The sequence below is a fragment of the Asterias amurensis genome, chromosome 18 (assembly GCF_032118995.1).
Source record: "Asterias amurensis chromosome 18, ASM3211899v1".
NCBI classification, from domain to species: Eukaryota; Metazoa; Echinodermata; class Asteroidea; order Forcipulatida; family Asteriidae; genus Asterias; species Asterias amurensis.
In genome coordinates, this window is record NC_092665.1 from 14,594,410 (window position 1) to 14,622,056 (window position 27,647).

Below are 27,647 nucleotides of genomic sequence, written 5' to 3' on the forward strand. Positions count from 1 at the left end.
AAAATAACCCTTGTCACACAAAGTTGTGTGCGTTTAAATGGTTGATTTCGAGACCTCAAGTTCTAAATCTGAGGTCTCGAAATCAAATTCGTGGAAAATTACTTCTTTCTCACAAACTATGGCACTTCAGAGGGAGCCGTTTCTCACAATGTTTTATACTATCAACCTCTCCCCATTACTCGTCACCAAGAAAGGTTTTATTCCAATAATTATTTTGAGTACTTACCAATAGTGTCCACTGCCTTTAAAAGCTTTACACTTGGTGCGAATGATACAAATTAACTACAGGTCATGTATTACATCTCTTGTAATACAGAAGAGCCAACACTCCCACAAAACAAGCTTTAATACATAGTTGAATCTGTATGTTTACTATCCCCAGCCGTGACACTTGTGTCCTTAAGCAAGACACTCATAACCATTGATTCGTCCTACGGATGGGACGTAAAAAAGTTGGTCCCATGTGTTGCGTAACGAATTTAAAAGAACCTAGTGCACTTATCGAAAGGAGAACGGGTTCGCCCCGGTGTTCCTGGCTGTGGTTGCATAATGTGCCGTAGCACCTTGTAAACCCTTATAAGGTGCTACATAATTGGGTCTCAGAATTCACAACTTTCAATAACCTATCTTTCTGTATAACTATACATACCAAGCGCATTGAGGACCTTGTTGGTAGATACGTGCGCTATAAGACTTCGATTGTCTTGTATGTTGTAGAGGTTTGTCACAAAACGTATTGTCCACATTTAACAAATATTTTCTGCTTTTGGTTTTTCTGTAAACAAATTCTCTGTTTTGGGGGTTTCTCTTCATTTTAAGTACGAAATATCATCACTTCCCTCAGAAACCAAATATATCCACAGGGAAAATTGTGTTCTGGAAGAAATTGTTATCAAATTAGGCAGGTGTTTTGCAGAGTTTATGTTATCATTTTGCAGAGAAGTGAAAGTACAAAGGGCTTTTACGTGCGCACAAACGCTTATTAATTAATTACATTTTGAAGGCTAATAATATCAAATGAAGCCGGTAATTCATACCTCCAGTAATTCCCAAAAGAAGAACAGATTCAACTTACGTTAATTTTAAGAGATGAACAAAACAACCCAAATTAGCTTCACTAATGTCTCTTGCGTCCCGTGATCGGCTTAAGAGCCACAAAAAACATAAAACACTCCTGGCAAGGTGAAATCCTTGCTCCATCGCAATAACAAGTATTTGCGTAACTAGGGGGGGGGGGCACATGGACACCTTCCCCTTCCCACAAACAGGCGTCCGTGCCACAGGGTGCCCTATTTATTGAGATTTAAAATTACCAGACATAAATTTGTTTATACGTAAGAGGTCTTGCACTTTGTTAAGACTTGGGTTTTATTCATTGCTTTCCTAAATCTAGATAATTTGTTTAGATAGTGACATTTCCTCAGCGTAATTAGTGTATTTTGTTTAATGTATAGTTAAATGGTTTATTTTAATGTTTAGTTTAAATGCATTGTTATACATTTACTTTACTCAAATGTCTAAAGACTTCAGGACTGAAGCCCTTTTAAAGGCATCTGAAAGCCAGATATGTGTGCAGCAAGGGTGTTTTTTTCTTTCATTATTCTCGTACAACTTCAATGACCAATTGAGTTCACAGTTTTTGTTCATATTGTTTTCATATTTTGTTTATGTTGGGATACACCAAGTGAGAGTACTGGTCTTTGGCAATTACCAAAGGTGCCGTCAATTTCACAAAAACTCTTCCTAAACTTAGGATTGGTCTTAGAACTTAGGATGAGTTCAGTTTCGCATCCGAAGACGTTTAGGATGCATTGAACCCATCCTAATGTTTTCCTATAGGATTAATCATAGCGTTTCGTGCAGTGCCTTTAAAGCCGAATGTTTTCGATCCGTTCAGACCTCATGTTTATTGACGCGGTCTCTCCCGTAATATCCATTCTACGCGATGTAAGGAATAAAGGCGGTCAAGATATCCACAAAATCGTGTTGTGAATTCCTGAATTGTCAACCTGTGTGTGTCACCGCTGAACAAGCACAGCGTTCACAGGTGATACAACAACGCATGGTGAATCTTGTGGTGTTTTCATCCTGAGCGGATTTAGGGGAATGAGGCGATCGGAATATGGAAGAGACGAAAACATAAAACGAAAAGCATCTGCGTCACTGGGACTCCCAAAGCACCGACCAAAAGGGACTTCGAGGCCGGCAGTGCTCGTCACGTTTCATGTGTCCAGTATTAACTAAAGAAGCGGTGAAGCGTATAAAAGGAACCAGACTACTTCGCCCTCGCCCTCAATTTCGGTTCCTTAGTTTCGGCCCTTTTTGAAACCGTACGGTCTTCAACTTTGTGTTGCATACACTCTGTGGACATCCTTCAACACTGTTAAAATTACTGTGGACGTTAAGTCCACATAATGTTTCAATTGCCCACTGTGTGTAAACCTCTCGACTCATTATTTTGTTTGCAGGTCTCACACTGCAAAACCTGTGAAGTAAAAATTTACACCATTGGGAAGACCAATATGTAATTGTGCCAGAAAAAAATGTTTTTATTAACACCCGTGTTGTATTTTTTATTTATTTTTGGAGCGGGGGGGGGGTATTTACATGTTACATGTGACAATATCCTTGGTGTCAACTTTAATACCCATTTTTTCAGTGCACTTAATAAGTAACTCAAGTCTTTATCCCTGATGCAAACTTATTATAGGTTGTTCATCAGACACAATTTGACCCGAGTCCACAGGTTAAAATTAGCGGGAAAGGTGTGCGGGTATCCAACCTGCATCGATAGCCTCTGCTTCAGTCGCTCCCCGGGAATTATTGACCTCCCTTAAGGCATGATTAGAAAAATCCCATTTTAATAAACGCAGGTTTCTGAAGGCCTATATAAACTGACAAGTGATTGATTCAGTCAGCGGAGGTCAATGTCCTTAGAAGTAGCAACCTCATCCATTCCAGATCGAGCCCACAAAATTTTGCTCCCCCCCCCCTTCCCCTGAAGATTATACAAATATACCTCTGTCCATATTGGACGTCGTCTATAGAGTCATCTTGATTCTAAAGTGTCGATAGGTTCCCAATATAAATCTTTGAAGAGCACTCAGAGTTCAGAGCTCTTCTCGCTCTCTCTCTCTCTCTCTCTTTCTGACTTGTACCTATCCCTGGATGAATTTAGACCGTCTTCAATGGAATGGATATCAAGTTTACTATAACAACAACAAAATCTTCCACGCAGGTTTTAGCCTTAATGACATGCGATTATTGAACACCAGACCTTGTGATAATTACATCATTATGTCAGTCCGTTACAAAACAGTGCGAATTTCCTCCATTTTGCCAGCCAGTATTGCGATATGCACTGTACAGTGTTCCGTAGGAAATGTAAAGGTATTTTTATTATAAAATTGTCACCCCCCCAAAAAAAAACTAAAATCTGTTTTCACAACAAAATAATGACTTGACGTTTCGAAGCGTATTTATAGTGTTTTCGTAATAGCATTTTGTCCACATACCATAACAATGTATATTTACAATCACAACACAAGCTGCCGGGGGTAGTCTGGATCCGACGATCCTACGACGCAAACAAGCTCTTTCACGTGTGTAATTTGAAACGACACAATTTGCGCCACAGATGCGCATACCTCACGACGGGCAAACTTAAAGGTACTGCTCACTGGACAAATTCGGTACTTGTCGAAGAGTAGCATTCTCGCTTTGTATCTCAACATTGAGTAGCAAATCTGTGAAAATGTTGGCCTAATTGGAAATAATATAAGAAATAAACACCCTTAGATAACTCCCAGAATGATGGAAATGGTAGACGTGCATTCAGACCTTCTTAGAATCTGAGGAGGTGCATTCCGCGTTGTGCAAGGGTCTTGATCAAGCCAAGAACAAGAACATAATAATAATAATAATAATAATAATAACCGTATTTATAACGCGCCTTTTGCCAAAGGATACAAAGCGCCAGGTATTATTACTGCAAGGAGTGGGGCGAATTTTGAGATATAAAACCTAATCACTAAGCACCATGTAATGGTTTACAAGGTGCTGTGACGCAATATGCTGCCAATCCAGCCAGGAACACCGGGGCGAACTCCTTCTCTTTTCGATAAGTGCACTGGGTTCTTTTACATGCGTTTACACAACACATGGGACCAACGGCTTTACGTCCCATCCGAAGGACGAAGCAATGGTTATGTGTCTTGCTTAAGGACATAGTTAAAGCTGTTTACTATTAATGCTCACTGTTATACTTTTTTATACTAGATAAGTTACTGGTCAACCAGTCCAGACCTGAGCAACACCGACCGCTTCCCGTACTTTTACCGGGCTGTACCGTCCGATCAGTATCAGGCTCAAGCCATGATAGACATCGTGCTGCATTTCAACTGGAGTTACGTCTCGATCGTCTATGAGAACTCCAACTACGGGGTTCAGGGGATCGAGGAAGTGAAGAAGCTGGCTATGGCGAATGACGTGTGTGTGGCGGTGAAAGAGATGATACCACGCGATGGGAACGAGTCAGCCTATGATCGGATTATCATGAACTTGCAGAAGGCAACAGATGCAAAGGGTAATGATTTTTGGATAACTGAAACGGCTCTTAATAAATGCTTTATTGTACCTAAGTTGCATTGGTTTTTTGTTACTGTGTTGTGTGGTGTTCATGCACCTATTTTGGTCAGTAAGGCTTGAATGATTTCTATTTTGCTTATTTTTACTTTCAATGTGTACTTTTTCTTAATTTTTGTCTGTGTAATTTTCTTGAATGTGGCATGTTTACTGTTATGCGCCTTCGAAAAGGCTGGTCCATAGCGATAGCGCAATATTAACCCAATAAACTATTAAGTAATTATTAAGTTTTCTCGAAACCATGGATCAAGTTATACGGGTTCTTTGACTGTCCGTTTGCACACAGTAATTGACGTGTTCAGTGAGACCCGAGTCTGAAACCTCCCACTGTGGCTGTTTAGGTTAATGTACTTATAAGTTGCCAGCTTTTCGTAAATGCTTGCCTTCGTTGACAGTCTTATTCGGAAAATGATCAGGGTTTTTGTAGAGGCCTTATGAATGACGTCATGCCGCCGCCATCTTGGATGTAAAACCACAATGCAACAATTGAAAACGCGTATACGCGTGGCGCACAACATGGACCAATGAGCAACAACCATTTGTAGCAGGGTCCGTGAGGGTCCAGCAGTTATATTATGACAGTACGTATTAGTACGTTTATATAACGCAATAAATTAAGGTGATATTAAAACCAATAGCATCAATCAATCAATGAATCATCAGGCACATATTTTCTGGAGCGCCATAGTTATAGTTGCCTATTCGGAGGCACTTAGCGAAGTGAAGACAAATTTGAAACAAACCAGTTCACAGAATATCTTGTGGAGTCCAACGAGTGCAAATGACTATTATGTAGAGCGCTATATAGACGGCGATATCGCAATAACTGTGACATCGTAAGGGATTTGAGGCATTGCATGGTGAGGTATTAATATATTATATTTGGCTTGCGGTAACAAAATGTGTATCTTGCTATAGGTAAATTGTGTTCTTTTGAGAACCTGTCTAGCTTTATATTGTACTTACTGCGGGAACATTTGTCTCTTAAATTCCGAAAACTTTGACATCGCAATCTCAGGGACGAAACGCCATCAGAACCACGATGTCCCTGTGTGTAAATTATTTAACCATTAGTGACTTATGAATGTTTTAATATTAATGTGTATTAGGCCAGTGTACGTAGTTCATTTTCAGACAACATTTTTCCATACCATATATATCATGGAAGAAACATCTTGTCGATTCCTGAATATATAATGGTTCAGCAATGGTTATTTATTTACAGTAACAGACCTATGAATAAACAAAGTTCAATGTGAAAAAGTGTGTAAATAGTTGATGATGACATTAACTTCGCAAGCAATACATTAGGACTAAAAGTGTTCTGCATATTTTATAACCGATCGGTATTAAAAATATATGTTTTTTTTAAATGGCCCCGATCTCAAAAAGACTGTCAAGATCTGAGTAATACAGTGCTAACACACATCGTCGTAAGGGTAAAACAAAATTTATCATAAAACCAAAAAACTCTCATTGGCTGAGAGTGCCCACAGTGCGTTCACGCGTGCAGCTTTTCGTTGCTTGTCATCCAAGATGGCGTTCACTGACGTCACGAGCAATCCATCTTAAACGTTTGACCGCCGTAATACGGCCCTAGTGGATGGCTATTTTAGGCGCTAGCCTGACCTCCAGAGCTATCGTCACTGGCGGTGGTCATCGAACTCCCCTCTGATTAAATCAAGTGATCTAAATCTCTACTTAGCCTTTTGGCGGTCATTTTTTTGCGCGGGAGAGTCCGGACCAATTTGCTCTCTTGTTGTTGATGAAATTTACATGACCGCTCCATCGGGAACACTCTTGAACATCTGCGTAAGGGGCGGAATGCATCTTTTTCTGTCAGGCGTAGATACGCCTACGTGGGTAGACTTGACTCAAGTCGTAATCCCGTGAGAGTCCTTTTATTTTAGTGCCATCGCCTAACATTATGACGGCGGATATAGGGACCTCTCGCACGATCGAGAACGGGACTTGAATCAAGTCTTACGTCGGCCTCTGCCTGAACTCACACACAAAGCTAGACAGCAAGAAGAAAATAACTAAAGAATGCATGGATGCAAATAGCTATCCCTCTCACCAACATGTCATTCACTGCGGGTGGTGAATGGTAAACCTGCTGCCCGGCTGGGGAACAATTCCTTTCTTTCCGGTACAGATTTATTTCCGACTCCTGCACACGCTCTGGAAATTACTAAGATTGATTTTCAATGAGGGTTTTTCTCATCGGCATGTTCTACTATCCGTTGTTTGGAAAAAACAACTTTTCAATGTCTGGATTCGAGTTGAAAGAATCGTACAGTTCTAAGAAAAAATGTTGGGCGGGAGGGAGTATCTCAATTTTGTCTCCACAAGGTCAATAAAAATGTAAAAGGAGGGAGAAACTGGACCTTCTGCTATAATAAAAGTCAAATACATATTGAGTGAATGTCTACAAGGCAGGTGTTGATCCGGGTTGGTCCAGGGTATCCAGGGGTGGGTCCTGGGGATCCTGATCTCTCCCTGATGTTCCCCTCTTATTTTGTAGACTTTCAATTTGGGCCGTCACAAAGCCCTATGATCTCGCCACAGACCTAGAATCCCGTTGGCCCACTTGCGTCGTGTCATGTCGACAATTCAGTTTTTCCTGTGTTCTGTTTCTTTTTACCTCACGTAAACATGCCGTCGACTTCACCAAGATTTTCCTAACTTAGGATTGATCTTAGGTAGGACGAGTTAAATTCTGTATCCGAAGACGTTAGGACGCATTTAACCCATCCTAAATTATAGAACGAGTTACTTGTCCTAACTGGAGATAGTATTAATCGAAGCGATTCGTGAAATCGGCTGCTTTCTCTGCGTCTTAATTCCGAGATACCAACGAAGTGGAAAGAGTCAAGCATCCAAGGACTTTAATGGCATCTTGGTGGTTTTGCAAACTGAGCACGTACTTGATTTCTACTTTGTGTGCGATAAGAAAAGGGGCGAAAGTCATACTTCCTAGAATCGTGGAGTTCTTGTTGACCTATTTTTGTTTAAATGAAAAACACAGGAACCTTCTGGAAAATTAACGATTGTTTACGAGATGTCACGTTTACGTGCGAGGAATTCATAAATTCTTAATTAACTACTGTTTGGAGCGTCCTTTTGTATTTTAATAATGATCTGGTGTGTCTCTTTTCTCATTAATTTACCTTCTAGGTTGGGTCGATACCAATCGACGGTTATGAAAACTAAGAAGAGATAATGAATTTTGGGGTAGAAGTTTTCAAAGCCATGTCAGTTGGCCGTGAGTAATCAAGGTTAACTTGAGTATAGGTGCACACCATCGCAATTATCAAAGACCCTGGACACCTTTTGTAATTGTGAAAGACCTGTCTTTTCACTCGGTGTATCTCAACATACGCACACAATAACAAACCTGTGAAAATTTGAACTTAATTGGTCGTTGAAGTTGCGAGATACTAATGGAAGAAAAGAAAAAACCCTTGTCACACTAAGTTGTGTGCTTTCAGATGCTAGGTTTCGTGACCTCAAAATCTAATTCTGAGGTCTCGAAATTAAATATTTTAGTGGGAAATTACTTCTTTGTCGACAACTACGTTACTTCAGAGGGAGCGGTTTCTCACAATGTTTTATACTAGGTCTATCAACAGCTCTCCATTGCTCGTTACCAAGTATGTTTTTATGCTAATAATTATTTTGAGTATAATTACCAAAGTGTCCAGTACCTTTAAACGGTGAGGAAGTGTTTTTATATACTGACGGGACTAGCCAATTTTATAGAATGTCATTTTAGGGTGAATGGCCGTCCTCAAAATATCAGCCACAGAAACGATTTACCTTTTGAGTTACAGCTCCACAATGACGTCACCGAGATTGCACCTGGCCTTCTATAAAACAGAGTTTAGTGTGTCTGAATTTCGAGCTATCTTTAGTGCATTTTTCTTGTTGACAGCAAACAGCACTACTCTAATGGGTGTAACAGAACACAACCCAATTTTTTTTTTTTTTTTACGATTTAATGGCGCGTCACGTCCAAATCTGGGGCGCGATTGTGTATCTGTCGATGTTCCGGCCACGCTCCGGTTGAATTCAACCGTATGGATTTCATGTAACAAATCCGCCCGAAGCGTCCCAGGGGGCTATCAACGTGCACCTTTATGGCATTAACACAACATCACTAAAGTTTTATTTGTCTCTCCGTGCATGAAATTTTGTTTATTCCTTTGTGAAAATTACTCATTTTCTGATGATGATCAGTCGATATGACGTAGCTAGGGCTTGAATGAATTCGTTTAACCAACCGAAACGGTTGTAATTGCAGATTTGAAATTGGGTATTGGAAGCACGTGGAGCTAGTCTTTAGCCGAAGGGGTGTGTGTGTTTTGACGCTTGAAGTGATCGACGGTTTAGCAAGAGTTTTGTTAGATTATTATAGGCTACGCCAACTTCATTTAAAGTTTAAGTGCTATAGCTCATTTGGCAAGGCACCGGTACGTTCTTTAATCAGGAGATCGCAGGTTCTAGTCCCACTCTAGCCAATTTTATTTGTTCAACTTAACTAAGATTAGACTATAATTCATTTTATCTGCGTTTTATATTTAACAAAATACTGCTATCTAGTTTCATTGATGGCGCATTATAATGTTAACATACTATCGTGGACTGACCAGTGCTCGAATTCACAAAGCGCTAAATTAATCTTTTAAGATGTCAATATTTAACTATATATAGTGATTTGTATTATATCATCACACTATGCTTGGAAACTATACGATTGATTTGCAGTGACGATCTGAGCTCTTTTTGCCAGAAGCCTGCATCCCCCCCCCCAAAAAAAATAAAATAATAATAATAATAATAACATTGAAGTTAAAAGACACAAGAGTCCGTCCCACCGATGTTTACTATAGAACTGATAATGGCTTTAAGGTATCACAACATTGATAGCCTAGAAAGATACCACGTACGAACACATCTGCCTTTTGAATGATTTGTTCTCAACAATCCTCTTACAATGTCGATCAATGTGTCTAGACAAGTTGAGGAGTTGTTTGTGTGATGTTATGTAGACTTGACTCAGGTCCCAGTCATGTGCCATCACCAGAAACTTAGTTTGTGATACTCTGGACCACATTTTGACGGCGAGCGAGCACTGCTATCTACGACTTGTTTGCTAGTAGTGTGGTTGGCGCGATATGCTTTATTAGGGACCTCCCCTAACACGAGAACTGGACTTGAATCAAGTCTAGATGTTATGAGGACCATTAACCATCAACACGGTAAAAATCTTGGGTAAGAATATTAGTTTCAGGCATGTGACTTAAAGCAGAAGAATTGCTGATTCCCTCTTTGTTTTACTCTTTCCTTTTCAGTGCCAAACAATTACTTTGGTGTTAAAGTTTAACACCGTATGATGTTACATTTTGATTATCTCATGGTTAATATTGATACGTGAGAGCACCCATGTGTCATTTCAGCACCCCTGTGCTTGCAGTGTGTGGTATGCTATATCTTGATTCTTTTGGGGGCAGCTGTATGTAATAAAAGCGGGAAAGACACGCACATCTCACCAAACAAAATAATGAGCTAATGTCGCCACGTCTGATTTGGGTTTGGTGACTAAAGTGACATCAGTCTATAATCTTTGAAGATCTGGTTGACATCAAGTGTTCCGCTTCAATCACAAAAAGCGGGGCGGGGGGGGGACACAACAAAAACACAAGAAAAAAGACAGAATGAAAATTTTTACTGTTCGATCATTTTCGATTGTCAGTTTTGAAAGTGAAAAGTCCGAGTCCATAGTTTGCATTTTGATCTAATGTGACAGGTATCCTACATTTTATGAATAGATACCGTGGTTTGACCCGTAAAATGGCAACTTGTTAACAAATGAGCCATTTTGCTCACTGCAGCACCCGGAAATCGCGCTCTTCCAAAAAGCCTTTGACCTGTTGTTTTCGTCATATCCCGGCCCCTCTTTTTTGTTTATAGTTGCCGGTGTCGCATGCATATGTCCTCTATGCAATACTATCCGGAGGACATTATTTTATATGCAATAATGTTCGCGGACGGTTTTACATATGCAGTCGTGTCCGCCCGGACGCTGCTGAATAATGCTATTGTGTCCTCCCGGATACATTTGCATATTCAGTTGTGTCCGCCCCCGTGCAAAACCGTCCTTGCAGTAAATTAAACGCCCTTGGTCGACGGAACACGTTCGCCTTTTTTTATAGTGCATGTCATGTTCGGCCGTTGGGTATTCGCTGCAATCATACGTGAATATTCGTTCAGCGCATGCACGCTCGCTTTATACACGCGCACGTGTACACAGTCATGTACATGTCCACCGGACGGTTTTTGCATAGCCCCGGACACGATTGCATATGAAAAAGTGTCCGGCGCGGACAGTATTGCATGGCGGACACAATTGCATCTGACTACGGCCATTCAAGAACAAATCATTTAATTTAACACCTGGCTCATTCAATTTCGGTAAATGAATGCGTCGTCGCATCAGCATTCCACAGTCAAAGGGAATAATTCAATTTCAACATGTTATAGCATTCATAATAAGATAATTCAACTTCATTGCTGGGCCCAATTTCATAGCGCTGCTAAGCACAAAGATTTGCTTAGCATGAAATTTCTTCCTTGATAAAAACAGGATTACCAACCACATTTCTATTTGTTGCATTTTGCTTGTTACTTGTATTCAGCTGTTGTTTGTGTATCCTCAAAACCACGTGGAAATTTGGTTGGTAATTCTGTTTTTATCGAGGCCAAAAATGTCATGCTAAGGAAATCTTTGTGCTTAGCAGCGCTATGAAATTGGCCCAGGTCACAAAATTTCGTAAAATCCAGCAGCGCAAGAGACAGACAACAGATTCTCCAAATTGCAAAAAGGTTGTTATAGTAGAAATTCATCTGAAGAATGCTGAAAATGTGATATTAAATTTTCATTATAAAAAGGACTCAAACAAACCTCATGACTCACGAAATAATTTGTGCACGAAAATGAAATCGAATGCATTTAGGCCTAGCCAAAAGCCAGAAACTCTTTGACCGAATTGGGGAACACTGCATGAATATGAAATTGACTTTAATATTTGCCGACATTGACCAGGAAATCCTCTGTTACTAAACAACTTTATAAGTTTGTCAAAACAAAATTGATTTCCAGAGATCGCCTGATCGACTGAAACCGAATTTGCCTTAGCCACGCCCCTTTGATTAGTACTCTAAGTAATTTGAAGGGGAGGCCTAAAATTCTTCAAAATTTACTGACTTGGATATAAAATTTTCCATCTATTGGAATCGTTGCCTGCTGCTAAAATACAGGATTGTAACTGCCTCTAGCTACCGGGCAATCTTGGTAGTCTAGTTGGTAAAAGACATCTGCTCTAGAATGGCAAAGGTCGTGGGTTCGAATCCTACCCGAGTGCCTGTGATTTTGTTCACAGAGAGTTCGGGTCTTGAGAATACAGTGCCAACACACATCGGTGTACACGGGTGAAACCAAAATGAATGTGCTATTCATTCTTGACTTTCCACAGCGGTCATCCTATGGGTCTTAGACGTGACAGCAGCCCAGTTATTCCGAGCAGCAAAACGAGCCAACATGGTCAACTCGTTCATCTGGATCGGTAGCGATTCGTGGAGCGGGAGACAACTGTCTACGAATGGCAACGAAGATGTGATTGAGGGCGCTATAACCATACAGCCAATGTCTACTCAAATCCCAGGTAAGAAAACACAGAACACTCAAAGAAAAAATACATCTTAGCAAAGCTCACTCTTTTTCATGTTAAATTGTGTGGGAAAAAAACATCCTCCACGATGCGACTTGCAAACGACTTAAGCATCAGTGAGGAGTTCTGTTATTCTTTGTAGTGTAAGAAGTAAGACTTGTGAGAATGGATGGCTCAGCAGTGTGTCTTTCTCTACATACAGTACAGTGGCTCAATTTTGACTGTGCCAGTCTTGGCTCAATGTGAGCCAATCTTTTGAGCCATTTTGTAAACGGAGGAGCCGGCATGTTTTTGGCTCAAACTGAGCCGTCCCCCCCCCCAGTGATTTCAGCTCTGTGTACTCGGTTCGAATCCCACCTCGGACAGGACTCAGGAGGCTTGCATGTCCATTGGGTTGGTTTTTCAGTCCCTACCTGTGATTGGGTGGGTTTTCTCCCAAAAGGGCAACCCCAAATGGAACTTTTCTCCGACATCAAAGCTGAAAATTCAATCCATTCATAATATTGGCACAATTATTGTGCTGTTGAAGAAACGGTTTAAATTGGTTTTCACGTGGTTTAAAAATAATCTTAAATAATGTCAGATCAAATCCTGACAACACTTTTGTCTATCCTTTAAGTCTAAATTTCTTTGAAAATATTCCCACTATTTTTGGCAATAGCTTTTGATGACTACTTCACAAGCCTGAATCCCCAGACAAACAACCGCAACCCCTGGTTCAAGGAGTTCTGGGAGAAACACTTCAAGTGCGTCCTGCCGAGCAACATCAGCTCAGGGAGGCACAGGGATTCTGATCTGCCTCCAAGATGTGCAGAAGACCTGAAACTTGGAAGAGACAACGACTACAAGCAAGAAGGGCAGGTAGGATTAGATTTCAGCCTCCTTGAAGACACTGAACACTATTGGTAATTGTCAAAGACCAGTCTTCTCACTTGGTGTATCTCAACATATGCATAAAATAACAAACCTTATCACACAAAGTTGTGTGCCTTCGGATGCTTGATTTTGAGACCTCAAAATCTAATTCTGGAGGTCTCAAAATCAAATTCGTGGAAAGTAACTTCTTTCTCGAAAACTATGTTACTTCAGACGGAGCCGTTTCTTACAATGTTTTATACTATCAACAGCTCTCCATTACCCGTTCCCAAGAAAGGTTTTATGCTAATAAATATTTTGAGTAATTACCAATAGTGTCCAGTACCTTTAAAGACACCCTAGCACCATGATCGCACTGCCTTTAACCCCTACCCCAAAGAGAATCCCCAAGCCACAGGTGGCAGCCAAAAGCAGCTCAAAGCAACTGGACCATATTTCACAGAGCATGCCAAAAGTCCCCCAAAATAGTTACACACAAACAATTGTTTTACTTTCCAGAAAAAGTTTGCCTGTCTGTGACTGGTTTCCTGCTCATTTTTTCCTCAGTAGAAATTGTTCAGGAGACATTTTTTGTTTAAGCAGCTCATTAAATTTGGTCCCACGGGTCAGGAATAAAGTATTGTTTGGCCAGCCTAATCATCATCATCATAGTTGTCCTCCCGAGGTAGGTCCCGCGGAGATAGCTTCCCAACCACTATGAGTCTCCATAGGTCTCTGTTGCTTGCTGGATGTCCTGCTGCCACAAATGATATGTCAGCCTCTTGGCAGAAGTGCTTGATATCTTCGAGCCACCTTTTTGCAGTCTACCTCTGGGTCTGCTATTCATTAACTATTGTTCATACTTTGCTCTGCAGATCCAGTTTGTAGCGGATTCCGTCTTGGCGTTTGCACACGCTCTAAGAGACATGCATCGAGCTTACTGTCGGACAGACGGTCTCTGCGACAGGATGCGTCCAATCAAAGGGCAGGAGCTTAAGGAATTCCTCCAGAATGTTTCTTTTGAAGGTGAGACAAGAGTAGGGTACGGTGGAGCTGGACACTTTTAGGGAACACCAAGGCATAGCAATTGCTGTGGGTGCCATGGGCTAATTCAAGGCCTGGTGTTATTCTAAATTCATGTTGTAACTTCTTTTTGTTTTTTCCAGTTGTATTATTATTACCAGGTAATAAACCAGGAGGGGGATTTGACCTGGTACATTGGAGGGGGATTTGAACCAAGAACCTCTGGCACGTTTCTGAAGGTTGTTGGTTTAAATCCCTATTAGTCAATTTTCTTTAGTTCAAACTGAAAGTATTATTAATACCTTAAATTTATTTCTGTTAATGTATGTATATTTTGTACGTTCAATGTATTCCTCTTTTATGAGTCAACTTGATATTTGTTTATTTGTTGTTTTTAATTTTGCTGTTAATTTTTTTATTTTTTTATTTGTCAGTGGGCAATTCTTTACAAGCCTCCTTTTGGCTTCAAAAAATGCCTCCACATTTATTTTCTCCTCATCCATTTCATAATGTAAATCAAATTCAACATCTTCAAATTCTGAATTTATACTGATTGTCTTTGTTTGATTGTTCTAATTTGTTTTCTCCTTTCTTTTTCACCTTTTGAAAATAATGTCCACTAAAATTGAGTTGAATTGTGTTTATAAGTTTCTTAAATGCTGTGGTTACATTCCTATGTATTTAATAATAGTTTTATCATTCCATTGAAACTTGTTTGTGACCATAGCTTATAATTGTTTAAGCAGTATTGCACATTTGTTGTTTTCAAAGGGTTTTAAGATGTTGGTTTATATTTTTTTGTAAAGAAAGTTAAGCATCAATGCTTAGTAAGAAAATTATTATCATTATTAATATTATTATCAATGTCCATATACCACTAGTTATTAACAACTGTTAGCCACATCGACTTGCAACTAGCAACTAACAACTTATAGTACTTTTTTTATTACTATTTTCAAATTTTAGATCATTCAGGCAACAGCTTTCAGTTCACGGCAAACGGTGACGGACCAATCCACTACAAGATCTTACACTATCAACAAGTATCTCCCAAAGAGTACAAGTACCAGACCATTGGCTACTACAAGAACGGTCTGCAGTTAGACAGTGACCTGTCCTTTCGCCTCGACAATCCCCAGTTTCCAAAGTCATCTTGTTGGAGGCCTTGCCGCAAAAACGAAATGAAATTCAAACGGGACGGGGAGTGCTGTTTCAGCTGTCTCCTGTGCCAGCAGTACGAGTATCTACACGATGAATTCACGTGCACCGAATGTCCCAACGGAACCCAGCCGACGGCGAACCTCACAAAGTGTACAGATATCGAGGTACAGTACCTGCAACCGAACACATCCAGTGCGATATCAGCGCTCGCATTTGCGACCATCGGTGCGTTTTTCACCATCTTCACGGCGTGTATTTATATTCGCCATCGGGACACGCCTGTTGTGAAGGCGTCGGGGCGTGAGCTCAGTGGGCTTCTCCTAGTGGGCGTCTTCTTATGCTACTCACTGACTTATCTCTTTTTGACTCCGCCCTCCATGGTGACGTGCGGTCTGCAGCAGTTTTTAATGGGCGTCGCTTTCACGTTATGCTACGCTTCACTCCTGGTTAAGACAAACAGAGTATACAGAATTTTCACCAGTGGGCGGTCAACGACCAAACGACCAACATTCATCAGCCCGTTGTCCCAAATAGTGATCACCCTGATTCTGGTCAGTGTTCAGGGTTTCTTGTCGCTAGCGTGGCTGTTTGCCGTACCTCCCACTGCCGTGAAGCACTACCCACAGAGAGGGGAAGTCCAGATCGTCTGCAACGCCTTCTTGACGACATCTTCACTACTCGGTTTATCCTTTCCTCTTGTTCTGCTCATTCTATGCACAGCATTCGCCTTCATGACGCGCAAGATCCCGGGTCATTTCAACGAGACCAAATGCATCGGGTTCACGATGTACTCTTCGTGTATAGTCTGGTTGGCTATGATTCCGGTTTACATCCTAACCATGGCTAACATAGAGCTCAGGATTGTCTCTTTGTACGTTGCCATTAGTCTTTGTGCCACCGTGTGCCTCGTGTGCCTCTTCGTCCCACGGATCTACTTGATTTTAATGCGTCCAGAGCGCAACGTCCGGATAACGGTCAGTTTGGGTCCGAGGCGAATGAAGATGGCCGGATCGATCTATCCCAACTCGTCTGACAACCCAAGCAACAACAATAGTCCATATCTAGGTGTTGCAGATCATGGGAGGAATAACACTTTGTGATAGGAAAAGAAGGACAAAAAACAACACCGTTTTGAAAAATAAATTGGCACCAGGGCCCAATTTCATTGAACTGATGAGGGTCATCGTTCGAATGCTGTCATCATAGCCCTGATTTATTGGCAGAACTATCAAGAAAGGTACAAATTAAGTCACCTGTTGAAGTTTCTGCTGAATTAAGTGACTACTTGTTGAGCATACAGCGAGAACCTGTAACGATATTCACACTTGATTGTAAAGTCCAAAACTGTAAGGGTATTTACACATTATCGTAAACTCCATGCAAGTTTAAGCGAGGTGACAGCTGGTACTAGCAAATAAGCGGCAAATATATTCTGGCAATTGAAAATGAGCAGGATATCGGTCACAGATGATACATGTGGAACAGTATCTAGTCTGGTAACCTTATTCTGGTAAGCATAATTTTAAAGTGCTTAGCTACTTTTTGTGCCTAAGCAGCTCTGCGAAATTGGGCCCAGGAGTAATATTTCTCTAGGAGGCGTAAACATTTTTAAAACACCAAACTTAATTTATGAACTGTGCTCAATTTTCAAGGCGCTGTCTTATCGCAGACTTCTGCGCTTACGGCTGGCCCTAGCTGAAAGTAAGCAAAGAAATTTGAGTTGAGCCGAGAGGCCCCCCTGCTCTTGATGATGTGACAGAGGATTTAACTAAATGTTTCTAAAACACTAAATTTAATTTATTAATTGTTCGCGATGTGCTTGAGACTTTCATTATGTGAGATACAGTTCAAACATTACAGAACAGAATTTTTTTTTTTTTTGTGCAGAATATTCACATCACCGCACGGAGAATTTTCTTTCTTCTCCCGATCATGCTGTAAACTTGTGAGTTAACTTGTGAGTAATATCAATTACACATTTATGTATATATTAAAAAGTGCCTCTGACAAATAGACCACGTCACCTGGTTTTTCAAAAGAGTGACCTCACATAATCAGGTTTTTTTTAGATATTGCTGAAAATCTGCAGCAGTTATGTCCATGCAGGAAGATTAATCAGTAATTGGAACACACAATCTGAGAAACGTTAACTGTCAGTTACACTTTCAAAGTTTTGGGGATAAAAAGAGATATCTTTTTCCATAACCGCAGTACTTCAAAGTTAAAAGATTCTCAAAATGCATTATACTATCCAAAGCTGATATTCTTCTCTTATCTAAGCTTGGGCGATATCACGATATTATCGAATATCGCGATATTAATTTGGAAACGATTTCGATATCGGATGGATTTGGTTTTAATCGAAATATCGATATATCGCGATATATCGCGATAATCGCTGACACATCTTGCACCCCATAGGTTTGGAGTAAAACCAGAAGAATAGGTCATTAGAACACCTCTCTTATGCTATGACTGTCTCTTCTACAACTTTCACTTGGAGTTTGAAGACTGACGATGTCAAATTTAATTAAGCGCGATTATATCGAATATCGCGATATATTGTCGGCGATATATCGTGAATAAAATAAATCGATATCGCCCAAGCTTACTCTTGTCAAGTAAGTTTTTATTGCCATTTATTTTCAGAGTCATTACCAAACATATACAGACCCTTTAAAGACCAAAACAGCTTGTTTTTCTCACATGAACCGGTCTGAATTCAGATTAAAATTATCATACTTGAAGTGTCATCTTTTTTGTCCATAATTTGTTGGAGAAAGGGCAATGTTGACACCTTCTTAGAAATTGTTTTCAAACATTTTTATTTTCCTCACAATATATTATAAGCTCAACTTCATCTGGAATGTACATTAGACATTATCAGCAATTAAATGGATGAGATTGACAGTTAGAAAGTAGTAGGGTTGACTGTGTACTGTGTACATGTAAGTGCATTTACCACATGATATCATATTGCAAGCTGGCATATCTATCTCTCCAAACCATAGTGGATGGTATTGAATGGTCACACAGTATTCGGGTTAACTGTGTACTTGCTTTCACCACATGATATCATATTGCAAGCTGACATATCTATCTCTCTAAACCATAGTGGATGATTTTGAATGGTCACACAGTAGGAGGGTTAACTGTGTACTTGCTTTCACCACATGGTATATTGCAAGCTGACATCTATCTCTCTTAACCATAGTGGATGGTATTGAATGGTCACACAGTAGGAGGGTTAACTGTTTACTTGCTTTCACCACATGATATCATATTACAGGCTGACATCTATCTCTCTAAACCATAGTGGATGATATTGAATGGTCACACAGTAGGAGGGTTAACTGTGTACTTGCTTTCACTACATGATATATTGCAAGCTGACATATCTATCTCTCTAAACCATAGTGGATGATATTGAATGGTCACACAGTAGGAGGGTTAACTGTGTACTTGCTTTCACCACATGATATCATATTGCAAGCTGACATATCTATCTCTCTAAACCATAGTGGATGATATTGAATGGTCAAACAGTAGGAGGGTTAACTGTGTACTTGCTTTCACCACAAGATATCATATTGCAAGCTGACATATCTATCTCTCTAAACCATAGTGGATGATATTGAATGGTCACACAGTAGGAGGGTTAACTGTGTACTTGCTTTCACCACATGATATCATATTGCAAGCTGACATATCTATCTCTCTAAACCATAGTGGATGATATTTATTGGCCAGCCTCGTACAGTATGAGGCCTAAGCCTCTTCTTCCTTTGATGCCTACTACTGTACACGGCTCATCCCACATTATCCTTTGAAGGGACATGGCACGGCACGCCATTTTGTGGAGTCAAGTTTTTTACTCCATAAAATGGCCGACCATGTTAGTTTGCAAAGTAAAAGGAAAACCAAGCAACTTCAAGGCATAATTGTGTTGATCATTATATTCTACTTTAAAAACAAGATTCTAACCATGTGCATTTCATAATGAATGGTTTCATCCGCTTTTCATAGACCAACTCGCCCAATCCAAGGCAACGTGTCCCTTTAATCTCAAGACCCCGACATTTTCATTTCAGAAACGGTGATTCATTACAAGCATATAAATTAAAAACTATGTAAATACAAACTCCTGTTTTACTTGATTTACTTCTGTATAATGTTTTGAAACCAACATATTATGCACTAATTGATGTTTGTGTATATATAATAGATAAAGAGGCTTCTAAGTTGATTATTTTTGACAAATAAATACAGTGGTGTTGGTGGAACCATTTTTTTGGCGGTTTTGAGTTGATGTTTTATGTATTGATGCCTTAAAGACACTGGACACTATTGGTAATCGTCAAAGACCAGTCTTCTCACTTGGTGTATCTTAACATATGCATAAAATAACAAAACTTTGAAAATTTCAGCTCAATTGGTCGTCAAAGTTGCGTGATAACTATGAAAGAAATAAACGCCCTTGTCACACGAAGTTGTGTGTTTTCAGATGCTTGATTTTGAGACCTCAAGTTCTTAATCTGAGGTCTCGAAATCAAATTCGTGGAAAATTACTTCTTTCTCGAAAACTACTCCACTTCAGAGGGAGCCGTTTCTAACAGTGTTTTATACTATCAACCTCTCCCCATTACTCGTTACCAAGAACGGTTTTATGCAAATAATTATTTTGAGTAATTACCAATAGTGTCCACTGCCTTTAACTTGAAAACTTTTACAAAGCTATATTATACAGTGCTTCATCATAGGTTAGTCTTGATTACAAGACTGAGATTGTGTTTTGTCTGTGCAGGAACTTCAACAGAAGAGGGCTAAATGCATCCAATAGAAAAACTAAATGAACCTACAAAATGATTCATTAAACTTAGTCTTGATTACAAGACTGAGATTGTGTTCGGTCTGTGCCTGAACTCCAACAAGGGACGGCACATATTTCTGAATTGTTAAAGTGTTTCGTCACAGATAGTCTTGATTACAAGGCTGAGGTTGTGTTTGGTCTGTGCATGAACTTCCAACAGAAGAGGGCCCGATGCATCCAACAGAAAAACTATATACACAGTGCTTCATCAAAGTTAGTCTTGATTACAAGAAGCTTTTTGAGATAATACTCTTCAGAAACAAAGTGTCGTGCACCTTGTTTGTAGATGCTACGTCTTTGAAATACTTATTAATGCTACCGTGACATTATCAGAGCTACCTCGTCGGATGGCCTCAGACGCTAGCTTGTTGCAGGCCGTGTCGAATTGAGTCTCTTCCAACGTTTTACCTGGAGATGTCTTGATGGTTTTGTCCTGATGAAAATAACGAAGAGAAGTCGAAAGAATTTAAGGTTGAACATAGAAAAATTGATCAGAGCAGGATTTAAACTAACGACCTTTCTGATTCTACATTCCGGGGTCCCAGGGAATATCCTATCTCAACTCTATTTAAAGGCACTGGACACCTTTGGTAATTGTCAAAGACCAGTATTCTCACTTGGTGTATCCCAATATAATATGCATAAAATAACAAACCTGTGAAGATTTTGACTCAATTGGTTATCAAAGTTTCAAGAGAATAATGAAAGAAAAAACGACCTTGTTGCACAAATTTAGGTGCTTTCAAATGCATGAAAGTGTCTTTTATTATTTGAGTGTGGAACTGCCTCTTTCTCAAAGACTACGTTTACTTCAGAAGGAAGCCGTTTCTCCCACTGTTTCATACTATCAACAGCTCTTCATTGCTTGTTACCGAGAAAGTCTTAAAGGCAGTGGACACTATTGGTAATCACTCGCAGGCCTGATACTTCACGGAGGCAACAGAGGCGATTGCCTCTGTTGCCCCTTGCCATTGCCTTGGTGCCCTTGAAATGCTCCAGTAGAAATTCACAATTTCCTCATAGGGTGCCCTTTACCAAAGAGAAAATGCCTTGGTGCCCTTGCCCTTTCAAAAACGAAGCATACAGGCCTGCACTCAAAATAATAATTAGCACAAAACCTTACTTGGTAACGAGTAATGGGGAGAGGTTGGTGGTATAAAACATTGTGAGAAACGGCTCCCTCTAAAGTGACATAGTTTTCGAGAAAGAAGTAATTTTCCACGAATTTGATTTCGAGACCTCGGGTTTAGAACTTGAGGTCTCGAAATCAACCATCTAAACGCACTCAACTTCGTGTGACAAGGGTGTTTTCTTCTTTCATTATTATCTCGCAACTTTGATGACCGATTGAGCTCAAATTTTCACTGGTTAGTTATTTTATGCATATGTTGAGATACACCAACTGTGAAGGCTAGTCTTTGACAATTACAATAGTGTCCACTGCCTTTAATGCTCACAATTATTTTGAGTAATTACCAATTGTGTCTACTGCCTTTTATTAGAGATCAACAATCTCAAAGTTTACCTCAACAATTTTCTGAACAAATTCGAGCGTTGCCTCGGGGTTGAACCCTTTCCAGAGTCCATCACAAGCCAGAAGAAGGTAACGGTCGTTATCGGTCAGCTGACATTTCTTGATGTCTGGGAGGCAGGAGACGCCGCAGTGCTTGAACCGTCCGTCCCCGATGGATCGAGACACCTCCAAGATGCCTTGAACTCTTCCATCTCTACATAAAAAATAAAAAAAATTAATTGGTTTTTATACCTTAGATTTTGCAAAACCTCAAGATTCATCTGTTAAATCTGTAAGAACTTGCTAGCAGATATTGTGCAACTTTTTATGTTACTATATTACTATTACCCAGAGGGCTTCTTAAAGCGCGCCAACATATCATTACCCCTGGTCACAAAGGCCATTTAATTAATTCCTTACACCACCAGCCCCCTGGGGAGTATACAGCCTGTGCAACAAATGCGCTACTAGGCTAAATCAATCCGAGTCCAGAGAGTCCGGAGATTCCAAAACTTAAAACTTGTTCTCCCTCTTCCCAACTTTACCACAACAGCTCTTTTCAGAGCCAACACTCCCACAAAAGAGGGGGTTTTCCAATGGACACTCCAGTTTTCAGCTCTCTTTCGCAAGACTCAAAGAGTAGCCATGTTCTGTGGTCATAATGGGTTTAAGTTGCTTGCTGCCGAGAGGTGCCTTCAACCATGTTGTAGCTGTGTCCTTTGCACTAGACCCTAACAAAACTTTAAAAAAAAAACTAAAAATTAAACCCCCTCCCTCCCCCATCCGGGGGATGATCAACAATTTTGTATGTGGCCTAAGGATGATTAGCCTTCCCAATTATCGCTGTAGATGCATGCCGCTGGTTGGATGTGAACCCGAGACTCACCTCACAGTGCCGCCAGCTTTCTGTATCCTCATTCTCTCTTCGTACATGGTGGGATTGTGCTCTCGGCTCAGCGGGATCAGGGAAAGCTTCTGTCTCTCTTCGTTAAAACGGCACAGCATCGCCTGAAAAGAGAAGCATTATTCAAATAATGTTCTAAAATAAATACACAAGAACAAAGAAAAAATGAGAACGGCAGGCTTGTAATTCATAGAGGCAGCGAAGGCGATAGCCTCTATGCCTCCTGGTCATCGCCTTGGTGCCCTTGAAATGCTCCAGTAGAAATGTACAATTTCCCCATATGATGCACTTTTACGAGGAGAAAAAGCCCAGGTGCCCTTTGCCATTTTAAAGCGAGGCATACAGGCCTTGGACGGATTCCAATGCAGCGCCCCCAACTATACCCCTGGTTACAACAAGAATTTGCGAGTCTTGCATGTTGGCCCCACTGTTAAAGCCTGCAATTTTGTTTAGATTTTTTTGGGTTGAACAAAGGAAATTTTACTACTGTATTGCATGTAAAAGAACCCAGTGCACTTATCGAAAAGAGAAATGGTTCGCCCCGATGTTCCTGGCTGTGGCTGCTGGATGCGCCGTAGCACCTTGTAAACCCTTATAATGTGCTACATAATTGGGTCTCAGAATTCATAACTTCAACAACCTATCTTTCTGTATAGATGTATAAACTAAGCGCCTTGAGTACCTTGTTGGTAGATACGTGCGCTTTAATGACTTTCGATATTATTATTATAAATACAATTCTGCATCCCGACAAAGATTTATTCAAAAAGTTCAGGGAGTGTCCAGCGAGAAAGTGTGACAGAAATTACTTCAAAGGTACAATCTACTTGATGGAAAACACAACCCACAAGAATTTTGAAACTTTCAAAAATACAAAAACAAAATCCAAAACCCTCTTGTTTCTGAAATTTGCTTTAAAAGCAATGTGAAAGAATCAAAACAAGATCTTTCAAAACACAAAAGTGTACCATTTATAAAAATTTCATGTGTCTTCAAAAATTCTCATGGATTGTATTTTTTTACCAAGTTTCTTCAGATTATACCTTGAAGTGAAAACAGATGGGTAGAGGACCTTACTATCGCCAAGGTTGGCAATGTACAAGACGTTATTGACGGCAATGACACAGACAGCCGTGGACCCATCTTTCCACACTGGTTTCCTGAAATCAAAAAAGAAGATTGTTTTCATTAAGCTATTACTTTTTTAAGTAGGATTTGAAACTTTGCATGGTGGAAATACGATGTAGAAAGGTTTGCGGTTTGCTTACTCCAGAAGACGATCAGAGCATACTGATTGAAACCAACGGTTCTTTTCAGAACCACCCAAACTCATTTAGAGATAATCATTACATGGTGTTACCGCAAACCTTTCCATACTATAATATTTTTTTAAATAATAATGGAAATGTATTCATGCAGCGAATTCTGAAGCTCATGGGGCACAATTATTGACCCTGGTCCCAACAAGTCCCATAAATAGTGGAAAATAGTAGTACAGAACAAATGAAATTGTTAAAACTGTTAAGACTTTTGACACCCGTCAGGCCGTCAGTACTCTACCCTACAGTACTTTGTCCTTACTTGGCAGATGCCTGCTTCAGAAACTCCTCATCTGTCTGTTTGAAAGTGTTGATCAGACATCTTTTGATCTCCTTGTCGTTATGTCCTGTATCTGTCTTGGGAAATCTCTTGAAGAGGTTCTTATGAAGCGTCTCGGAGGCGTAGTGGGATGCTCGTGCTCCGCCGTGTCCGTCAAAAACCCCAAAGTAGGCCACTCTAGACCTGCAGGATGAATAGAAGTAAAATGAGACAAACTCCAAGTACATATTTTAGTTCTTAATATTTGTGGATGTTAAAAGATCGGGTTCTTCTTATAGACCTATGGGGGTTGATGCCTTTGTAGGGACACACAGGATTTAGACTACTTTATGGAGAAGCCCCGCTGAATCAACTCTGTAAAACAGCGCCCTCTGTTGGCGGGTATAAACACAGATATTGTTACATATCCTTCCCTTTTTAAGCTTTGAGTGGGAAGTGGTAAAGTTGGGCATTACAAACAAAGTTGTTTCTTGGGCTCGGTTTCAAAAAGACCTAAGATTGACTTTAACTGCCGATCAATCTGAATTGCTGAGTGTATTGCCAAAATACAATTCACTTTGGTGATACTGACGACTCATCTTAAGAAGAATCCAAGTTCTTTGTGAGGCTGCCGTCAATTTCATCAAACTCTTCCTAACTTGGGATTAATCTTAGGACTTAGGACGAGTTAAGTTCCTTTGAACCCATCCTTAGTTAGGAGGAGCTACTCGTCCTAACTCGAGATAGGATTAATCCTAGCGTTTCGAGAAATCGGCTGCTGGTAAATTTGTTTTGAATGCATGTCAGCCATCAACTACCCCTGGGGATAAATGATCAAACATTTAACTGTAACGTTTTTATTTTACACTGTGGATGGAAGCGCAGAGAAGCTTTCCGTGACATCATCAAGTAGCGTGCACGCATCTTGCATGTCATCTCTTTCACCCTTCCTCTCTGCTCGGAAACTCTTGAAGCAGTACAAACCTGGACGTGTATCAAAATAAAGAAACAGGTGAAGTAAAATGGCTAATTAAAGGCAGTGGACACTATTGGTAATTGTCAAAGACTAGTCTTCTCACTTGGTGTATCTCAACATTATGCACAAACTAACAAACCTGTGAAAATTTGAGCTCATTTGGTCGTCGAAGTTGCGAGAAAATAATGAAAGAAAAAACACCGTTGTCACACGAAGTTGTGTGCGATTAGAAGGTTGATTTCGAGACCTCAAATTCTAAATCTGATGTCTTGAAATCAAATTCGTGAAAAATTACTTCTTTCTCAAAAACTATGGCACTTCAGACGGAGCCGTTTCTCACTTCTATCAACCTCTCCCCATCACTCATTACCAAGTAAGGTTTTGTGCTAATAATTATTTTTAGTAATTACCAATAGTGTCCACTGCCTTCAATGAGTAAACGGTTTAGTGGCATCTTGCACTGCCTTCCCCCTCAGTGGTCCCCAGTTCAAATCCCACCTTGACAACTGTATTCAACTCAGTGTAAGACTAGTCAAGTTTTCAATTTCAATAGTCACCAAGGCTTAGTTACGATGATCGCAACTACCACCTACCTGACTTAGATATTTGCCTTTTAAGAGGTGGTTGTTCTGCTTCCGCATCTGTCATCTTCCTTTTGTCTCCAGTCAAGATGTTTCCCTCCATATCTTTGACTTTGTTGACACAGCATTTAAACAGATGGATCCTTTGAAACTAGAAATTAAGGGACGTTTTAAAAGGAGAAAAATCATTATGAAAGTCGCTCCTTCGGATGTTTGGTAGATCAAAGTAACTGGGGCACTGTAAGTGTACTCCTTTAAAATTAACTGACAGTAGCGTTTCCGTGCTATAGTACAAACCGCATAGATGTCAACAAAAAACAATTTTTTAGAGTACAGCAACCCAGTGGGTCTTATTAATAATCTGCTTACTTGTACTTCTTGTATCTTTTACTCATTGTCTATTTATTTTTCTCTTTATGTGCTTAGTTAGAGGCTTTTGCATTGCGATAATGTAACCCTCCTCCCGACGGCCGTCTAGCGCTTACATGTCTCTATTACTAATTTATTTTGTTATTTTTCTATTGAGAGGGTAAAGTTTCTGTATCCGTCGACTGCCACTCTTTCATTTAGTTTATGAAATGGATAGCTACTCGATTGACAACTGTGTGGCAGTCGTTGGGTCGGGTACAGACAAGTTTTCCACATCAGTTCAGTGACAGCTACGCTAGCTCTGAGCTGTACCATGGCTGTACTAATAATGGGCTAAGTCAGCATTTACTGTGTACTGTTGTTTGTTGTGTTGGACTGTTGTGGGGGCAAATGATAAAGCAACAGTGCTATGCTCTATTTCTACCTCCATGGTACAATCATCAATCACAAGACAAAAACTACCTGGGAAAACTGAGCAACACTGTAGAGCCATGTCTTCCTTCAGAATTTCCAAATTAAAGCTAGATAAACAATAAAACAACGTACTTTCTTTTACTTACATTTTTACCTTCCCATCGATGATCGAATGTAGACTAGTCTGGAGTAGTTTTTAATGTCAATACTATATAGCGCCCTCAATCGGTCGGTCGGTCCGTCGCGACGTCAGTCCCCAGCTAGAATTATTCAAGTCCTGTTCTCGTGCATGCGAGATCTGCCGTCAAAATATAGACTTGATAAGCATACCCGCCGTCAAAATGTAGCTGTTGTGGTCCGCGGCACATAATTGGGTTTTGGGGGAGTTTTCTGATGCTAGGACTGAAAATAAAAGGACTCTCACTGGATTGGGACTTGAGTCAAGTCTATCGGTCGGTCGACCACGCCCCCCCCCCCAATTATCAATATTATTGGCAAACAACTTTGCAAAGTTTTACAGGTTTTTTTTAAGTTTCTTTTTTACAAAATACGGAAATGGGAAAATACCTCCTTCGGCAATTTGTTTTAAATTTACGTCATCGTGTAGGACTTGAAATAAACATTGCAGCAAGTGTCACAGGGCTCAATTTCACAGAGCCTGTTTATGTAGGCCTAGGCCTAAGCACCGTAACTTGCTAAGCGCAGAAAAGTACTACAGGCTTAACAGCAATAGGTTACATTAAGTTCACATTCGTTGCGACTGGTGTCCCCAGTTCGGTCAAAAAATTTTGAGAGGGTGTGTATTGTTGTGTGTCCCCCCCCCCCCCTCCCCCCTCCCCTCCCCCTCCCCCCCCCCCCCCCCACCCGCATCACCCCACCCCAACCATAGTCGGTCCTAAAACATTTTACGGTAAGGCAGCACCCGCCATGTTTATAAAACAGTTTTACAGACCAATAAATTCCTTGGGCCTAGCCTAGGCCACCCCTTCTCAAGATGCAATCATTATCTCGTCACATCCGTATGTAGCA

The 27,647-nt window shown here is 40.3% G+C and overlaps 2 protein-coding genes across 2 annotated transcripts in view; one reads left to right on the top strand and one right to left on the bottom strand.

Annotated features, from left to right (window-relative positions):
- LOC139950602 (metabotropic glutamate receptor 2-like) overlaps nt 1–16,513 on the top strand; it is a 30,142-nt gene extending 13,629 nt beyond the window's left edge. The window contains exons 2-6 of the mRNA XM_071949359.1: nt 4,279–4,585; nt 12,180–12,368; nt 13,036–13,235; nt 14,105–14,255; nt 15,219–16,513. Coding sequence (XP_071805460.1) covers nt 4,279–4,585; nt 12,180–12,368; nt 13,036–13,235; nt 14,105–14,255; nt 15,219–16,513 — 2,142 coding nt within the window. The remainder of the gene's footprint in view (nt 1–4,278; nt 4,586–12,179; nt 12,369–13,035; nt 13,236–14,104; nt 14,256–15,218) is intronic.
- Nucleotides 16,514–16,541: 28 nt separating this feature from the next.
- On the bottom strand, nt 16,542–26,838 carry LOC139950603 (integrin-linked kinase-associated serine/threonine phosphatase 2C-like). The gene is made up of 8 exons (XM_071949360.1): nt 26,765–26,838; nt 25,848–25,986; nt 25,145–25,262; nt 24,282–24,482; nt 23,773–23,860; nt 22,683–22,804; nt 21,809–22,010; nt 16,542–20,716 (listed from the first exon to the last, which is right to left on the bottom strand). Exons 2-8 carry the CDS (start codon nt 25,936–25,938, stop codon nt 20,573–20,575), a joined length of 966 nt encoding a protein of 321 aa, XP_071805461.1. The 5' UTR covers nt 25,939–25,986; nt 26,765–26,838; the 3' UTR covers nt 16,542–20,572.
- Between the last annotated feature and the right edge of the window lie 809 nt (nt 26,839–27,647).